The 8,258-nt window shown below is 31.6% G+C and overlaps 1 protein-coding gene across 1 annotated transcript; it reads left to right on the forward strand.

Annotated features, from left to right (window-relative positions):
- Positions 1-7,466: 7,466 nt before the first annotated feature.
- Positions 7,467-8,258, forward strand: LOC149561561 (uncharacterized). Its single transcript, XM_089827866.1, is given in 1 exon segment — positions 7,467-8,258. A coding segment is annotated over 1 exon segment (792 nt).

Consider the following 8,258-nt stretch of genomic DNA (forward strand, 5'->3'; position numbering starts at 1 on the left):
TAAACCCCAACTCCTGAGGATCAAGCCTCGTTCTGGGGATGATTCTATGACTCATGATTGGACCTTGTTATCTTTTATCAATCTTAGGTATCTAGGTGTTCTATTTGGATCCTTGAAGGTTAAGCTCCGTTCTGGAGATAATCTTCTAATGCTTTCAATCTTAGGTATCTAGGTGCTCTATCTGGATCCTTGAAGATTATGCTTTTTTCTAGAGATAGTCTTCTAAATGCTATTACTCTTGGGTATCCAGGTGTTCTATTTGGATCCTTAAAGGTTAAACTTTGTTCTAAAGAAACTTTTTAAATGCTTATCAATTTCAGGTATCTAGACGTTCTGTTTGGATCCTTAACGATTACACTCTGTTCTGGAGAGAGTCTTTTAAATGCTACCAATCTTAGGTATCAAGGTGCTCTACTTGGATTCCTTGGGATTAAGCTCTGTTCTAGAGATAGTCCTTAAAAGCTTATCAATTGGTCTTCGTATCATCAATTTCAAAACCAATCTCATTTCTTGATCCTCACATCATGCTTTCTGATTTTATTTGAATTGAATGTGATGCTTGCACATTCATTCAAAGAGGGGAAAAATGTAATACCCCAAAATTGGCTCATTGCCATCTCAACCAATTCTGCAACCAATTCTAGTCTATTTTTTATCAATCCTAAAGTCCTATTCCATTAGGCAAATTCTTATTCGGCTACTCGCTACTTGACTTAATTGTTAGATGCAAAAAACCCTAATTTGCATTCATCATGCTTATTATTTAATTCCTATAGTATTTACTCATTTTAGTCACATTAAACCTATTGATTAATATTTAATTTAATTACTAAGTATTTATACTTTAATTAAATTAAATTATATCTTAAGGCTAATGTACTATGGAATTAAATTATTTAATTTAATAAATGTGCCTATTTTAATTAATTAAATGAAATTATTTAATTAAATGGAGCACTTACTTCTAATTAATTAAACAAAATTATTTAATTAAATAGGAAGCCATTCCTAATTAATTAAATGAAGTTATTTAATTAAATAGAAAAGGTAATTATGAGAGTATATCTCATTTTAGTAAATTAAATATCTCACCAAAATCTCTCTTCAGTTCAAAAAGGGAAATTTCTAGTTCACTATTGATCAAAAAGGACTTAAATAAGTTAACTCCTTATTCTACTCAAATTAAATCAGTTAACTCCTTTTTCTACTCAAATAAATCAGTTAACTCCCTTTAATTTGGGAATCTTCCTTTATGATTGAACTTCACCTTTAATCTTGACCGTTGATTGAAATTGATCTCAACCGTTGATGGATTTTAAGAAAGTCTATTTAAGAGACCCTCATCTCTTCATTTTAGGAGGGGATGAATTTGGAATTTGCATCAAATTGCTGCTGGAATTCATATTCACATTTGCTTACATTTTCTCATATTTTACATACATTTGCATCCTTAGCTTAATTTCATTTAGCATAATATGCATATGATTAATCTAGTTTCATTTAATTGTTCTTAGATTAGAATGCATTTCTCATTCTAGATTAATCTACATAATCATATAGATTAATTTCATTTCTTAAATCCTTCATTCTTAGAGGGTCTGGTTTCTTAACACCTCAAATCTGAGGATATCTAACAAGCAAAATCCTTTTAGATAGAAGGCAATAGGTCGTCTTGCCGGCTGATTTTCGGATGAACAATCCAATGTTCATTTCGGGATGAATCCGCATACAATGACCGTGTTGAAGTGTGTGTGTTAGCAGAGGCCGCATATTTACGCATACAAATATTGCCTAAAATCTTTAACATCTTTTACAAAAGCATATTCTTTTTTCATTGATTTCATAATTTAGTTCTAAACTTTTCAACCTTTTGCTAAAAAAGTGATAGGTTGTAAATATCCCACATTATTCTTTTGAAGCATGACTGCAACAATAATATGGCATGATGCAAAGGAGAATATTTAACTAGAGCTTTAAGAATAAGGGCTTCTTTATATTCTTTCTTTATATGATTAAATTATTATAAAGCTTCATCATCCCAAACTACTTTGGATCCTTTCTTAAGCATCTTAGATATGGGCTTAACTATTTCTTCAAAATTGGACCCAAATTTTCTTACAAAATTAATCTGTCTAAAAAATGATTGAATAGCTTTTACAATATTAGGGACCTTTATATGGTATCAATGGTAGAAACTCTTTTAGGGTCTATTCTCACTCCATCCTTTGAAACAATGTATCCTAGTAACTTCCCCTTTATGACTCAAAATTGATATTTCTTAGGATTAAGAGATATCCCATATTCTGGAGTCCTCTTAAAAATGTTTTCTAAGTTTTTATAATGCTCTTCAACCTTTTAGGAGTAAGTAGTGAGATCATCATGGTAAACTATCAAAATTTGATCAATAAGTCTTTCAAAAGCAACATTCATAGCTCTTTCAAAAGTTTCCCCAATATTTGTCAATCCAAAGGGCATTCTAGCATAAATAATATGCTCCCCAAAGAGTAATAAATGTTGTCTTTACTTTTACCCAATTATAATGAGAAAATTTATCTGTCATGGATAACAATTCATTAACTATTATCTTTTATAGAAAAATAAACATGTTCAGGAAAGCATAATTGTCTTTCAATGATGACATATTTAGATTTGTAAAGTCAACATAAAGTCTTATATGTCAACTCTTTTTCCTAACATGAACTATGTTAGAGACCCATGATGAATATTTAATAGGTTTAATTATGCTAGTATCTCTCGTATTAATTAGTTATTCTTTCATCTAAGGAGCTAAGAGAGGATTTACAGGTCTTTTCTTTTGTATAAAATGTTTAGCAATAGGCTTCAAAAGTATTTCATGTTGAAATAAATCTTCATTGTATGCCTTCAAATCATTATAAGACCATGCAAACATGTGTCTATATTTCTTCAAGAGGGAAATTATCTCTCATCTTATCTTTACTAATATTTTTTTCTCAATGAAAACTTCCCTTAGAGAGTGGTCATTCACAAGATTACCTTTTTCAACACTCTCTTGCATACTAGTAGGGGAGTGCACTATACACTTTTTAGGTTCATTAAAGATGTGCTCTAAAGTTAGTAGTCTTTTTGGTATTTTATTAGACTTAAGATGCACAATTTTTTCCCCAAAGAAAGTGTCCTTTCCATCTTCATTTTTTATTCAGCTTGTTCCAATTAATACCAATATCCTACTAATCCTTCTCACATATCAAGAATTTTAGTTAATCCTTATCATTCTTGAAGGCTTGCAAATTATGATTATTATCTAGAACACATGGGTTGTTTTTCATCTCAACCTGAACAAAATGTTGTAATGGGATATCAATTTGTTTAATAGCTAAATTATCCTTTATATCAGCCAAAAAAAATTCCTATCAATCTAATTAATTGAAAATGCTTCAAAAAATTCTAATAAATCTCATTCATAATTTCTATATAGTTTTAGTCTTGAATTTTTTGTCATAAATTTATCTCTAATTTGATAAATTACCAATTCTAAATATTCAAAAACTAAAAGTAACTTTATGTTATCACCTAAAATCTTAGCTTTATATTCAACAGTATTGATTTTACATTCAAAATTGAATTGTCTTCCTTGCTACACGCTCTATCAAAATGTATTTACCATAATCGATCATCTACCTCCTGAATAAGAGCCTTATTTTTGCCCTGTATAACTTGAATAGGTTTATTTATACTTACCTATAAATTATCCATATCCCTCTAACAAATATTTATTTTGTTATTAGTTTGAGAATTTTCAACAAGGTATAGATATCTTTTTTCTTTATCAATCATGATATTACAACCATTAATTGGAATGGCTGCATAAGACAAGTACAATTACATATGCCCTCCAACTAAATTTGACCATTTCCTTGAAAGGAACATTTTATAGTAAGTAGGAACTTCAAACATAGTAATATCTATTCTATAGGAAGTATCAGGACAAGAAGGGAATTTGAAGTCAACATTTTTAATGACTCCCTCCACATGTAGAGATCTATTATCCATAGCATAAAACTTCCCATAAGGGATGTCTACTTTAAATCCTAGCTCCCTCATAACTTTAGCTAGCATTACATTAATAGTTTCTCCCATGTCTACCATGCAGATCCTTACTAGTTTATTGTTTATCAATAGAGTTAAGTAAAAAGGATCTACCTCTGGGACATTCTCATTAATATGTGTTCCTACATAAACAACAGAAATCTCACTAAAATTAACACACCCTTCTTTGGTATTTTTAGATAAAATATTTAAGACTTTTTTTTCCATATTAAGGCATCTTAATAACTTCCAAAAGTGGAACTAAGATCTTTAATCGAGATAAAACATTAGAAATAAATGAATTACTACTAGCCAATTGGTTACCTTCTATAGGATGTGTTACCTATAAGTTCATTTGATCATTAGATACTCCTTTTTCCATATCATTTTTATGCAAAGTGGGTACTTCTATCCTTCTGACTACATCTAGATTAATAGTCCTATTCCTTGGTCTATAGTTGCTTCTTTCTTGTTCAATTTTTGACATTTTTTGAGTCCCTCTTTCTTCTGTAGATGATATCCTCAACATAGGTTTCTCCTCATCATCAAAGAAAATCTATTGAGTGTTCTAGTTCCTTGTTTTTCTTGTATAGACATCAAGGATATATTCTTCCCCAAAAGTGTCATCTTCTCTCTAAAATAGTTTAGATGATAATGTATTCATAGTTTGTTGATCACTCCCATGGTGAATTTCTTCTTTTGACATGCTTCTTGTTACCAGACAATGTTTAGGCACTTCAAGAAGTTTGTACACTTCACACCAAGGACCAATCTCAACATAATTATTATTTTTCCTCAAAGGATCAGGGGTTTTATTATTTCTCATTGGTTTACCATCCTTCCAAGGTGTATTATAGGGCATCTCTTGTAATCTATATCTATCTATTTTGTAATAAGGTTGTTCGTTCATGTTCAGCCTTGTTCCTTCATTCCTATTATATTTGGCATGGAGGTCCTTAATCATACCCAAAATTTTATCAATATTGTCTCCATCCTTGCTCAGCTTTTGGTGTTTGGGATCAAACAACTTTGGGTCATCCCTTTCACCAATTTTACTAGTAGCCCCCCATCATTCTCAATTGTCATTGCAACTATAAAAGCTTCTTGCTAAGTACAGGGTTTGTGTGACCTTATCTCATAATGAGTTTTACATTCAAAAGAACTTAAATAAAAGTTAATTAGGAATGAATCAACTAGTCTTATATCTTTGTGGTATTCTAATCAAAACATTATTACAAGTTTTTCTAAATTCTAAAATAAACTCATTTAGATTTTTCTTTATGGTATCCAATTCATGTGAAGCAAATGAAGTATTTGTATGATTTCCAAATTTCTTAAGAAACAAATCCACAAACTCTTTCCAACTTCATATGGACCCATCACGGAGTTCTTATATCATTCAACAACATGATTAGTCAAAGATTGAACAAATTATTTCATAAAAACATCTTCACTATGTTTCTCAAACTCTTCAACAATACTTTTAACATTGATCAAATGTCTTTAAGAAGATTAATTATTTTTCATAGAGAATTTAGGTATGATAGTTCTTAAATCAATCAATATGGGGTTGGGTCACCCAACTATCATAGGGAAATCCAATTACTTATATCTCTCATTTATCATTAGAGCCCTTACTCCTCGACGATGAGAGTTTTGTTGCCTATAGTTATTCATCATATTATTTTGAACGATGAAATTTATCTTATCCAATCTCTTCCAATCCTATCCCTTTTATTCTTTTTTTGCTTGGGAATATGTTTTGTTTCTTTATTCTTATTACATAAAGGAATCTTTTGTATAGTATTAAATGAACAATCCTTTATTTTGTGAGGAGAGGTATATTTAGATTACTCACCCTTTTTTATTGTTGGATTTGGATGATGTTGGGACTCAAAATTGAAGCCCCGATTTTGAGTATCGTTGAAAAAGTTAAGCCTTATAAACACTTCTAAATGCATATGTAGCCAGTCGTCCATTTCAGGCCCATGAGGTTTTTAATGCTTCTAGCACCTTGCATTTAGTATGAAAACATGTTCCATGAAGATAAATTATCATTCAGAGCCAGTTCGTGAAGTCCTGTTCTAAGCAATGTCTAATTCTGCATTTTCACCAAAGTGTCAAACAATGGCAGGAGGCCTTGTTTGAATGTGAATATCTCACACCTAGTTATGTTTCATGACTCACTGCTTTGGGAGTGTTTTTGTCCATACCCAAGAACCTATCTTTCATATTTTGAATCATTTCAAATCCATTTGACTAGGTTTTGAATCCCTCCAAGTTGATTATTTATTGATGTCATGCTGATGCACTTTGTTCTGAATTCTAGAAGGCTTTTTTTGACTTGTTATAACTTGACCCAGTTTATCAAAATGAAAAAATTCCTTTTTCATTGCATTTTAGAGGTTAGAGAATTGCTATATTTCAATTTTGAGGTTATGACAAATCTATTTGATCAGTTTCCAAATGTGATTCCAAACACAATTTCCAACTTTTTACTGGTGTCAAGAAGTGCAGATTTGTCAATACCCCTATTCGTGATGTTATATCTTGAAATCCATGATAGGTGAGATTAAATTAATTATACCACTATGTTGTACTTTAAAAATACTTCAACTATGCCAATTTTCAAATCTTGATGAATCCGTCTGCACACTTTCCCAGGTCAATTCCATTTGCAAAAAATGTTTTTCTGCCATTGTTTCCAATCTACAATTCTAAGTAGCTCACTTTGACCACTGGCCAAATGTGTCTTGTAATTTTTCATGAGACTAAATCATAGATTTATATTGTCCTCATGATAGTGAACAAACGCCCCAGTTTTTGTTTTCCCAAGTGCCTGTTTGCCTAGTTTTCAGAGCCAAATCCAAATGCATTTTATTGCTTTCTGACATATTTTCTTGCAGACAATTCTGAGAGGGCAATTTTGACAGTCAATATCTTTTGACTAAGAATTCATCATGAGACAAGATTTGATAGGGTAAGAGACTCTGGAACAAAGAATCAGTGTGTCGGTTCCTAGATTTGGGTTATCTGTTTGCATCAGTTTTTAAGGCTAGTCAAAAGACCTCTTGACACAAAATTGATAGTTTGCAAAAATATGTAAAATGAGTTGCAAACTCATTTTCAGCGGTCAAATTTGTTTTAAATTAGGGCCAGAGGGTGAATGAGTCTGTTTTGCAGTTCAACCATTTGGAAATAAATTTCTTTTTTAGCCGAGCCCACTTTGAGGCCCAACTAATTATACCAGATTGATAATATTGATGACAATAATAGCTTTGATGGGTCAATGGATTCTTTGTAGGGTCTAATCAAGATTATATTCACCTTTCTTCTATCAACAAAAATGATAACTTGGAGCCAAAGACTTAAGAATTGCCATCTGAAGTCAGGAGTATATGAATGATGAGGAATTCAGTCAACTAATAGGAATTTTGAATTATGCTCATTGTACCTCTTTTGGAGACCTAATCAGTCCCTATTATGGAGATGAAAATGGCTGCCCAATAGATGCTGCTATTTATACTTGTTTGATCGTTGGTTATGGCAATGCTGAGGATTTGGATCAATCCTATAAGTTGCTTCTAGAAATGAAAGAGAGAGGGATACCTCATGACTACCAAACCTACAATGTTCTAATCAAAGTCATGGTGGATCTATATAAACAAGATGAAGTTGTTAAAATTTATGACAAGATGACACAATATGGCTTCAAACCTACCATTCACACCTACAACATGCTTATGAAATTATATTTCAGGATGAGGAAATTTGAAAAGGGCTTTGATATATGGAAAGAAATGACTCAAAATGGGTGCAGTCCTGATGTAAATTTGTACACTGTGCTTATTGGAGGACTTTTTAGGCAAGGTTGATCATAGGAGACATGCACCTACATTGAAAGAATGATTGAGAAGGGCATGAAGGCTCCTTGTTTCAGTTATGATAAATTCCTCACTAATTTTTTACAAGAAGGAAAGCCTCATATATTTGATCAACTTGGAGAACAAATGAGACAAATAGGGAAGTTGGATGTTGCAGATGTGTTTGTTAAGTTCTCACAAAAACTGGAAAAGAAAACCAAGCAGAAGAACACACATAATAGGGGAGAACCTGTGCTCAAGCAGAAGAAAAGGGAGATCACACATATTTTAGCAAGCCATAGACCAATAGAAAGGAGAAGCACTTGA

The sequence above is a fragment of the Cupressus sempervirens genome, chromosome 4, assembly GCF_028749045.1.
Source record: "Cupressus sempervirens isolate cs-2001-9-10 chromosome 4, ASM2874904v1, whole genome shotgun sequence".
Lineage (NCBI taxonomy): Eukaryota > Viridiplantae > Streptophyta > Pinopsida > Cupressales > Cupressaceae > Cupressus > Cupressus sempervirens.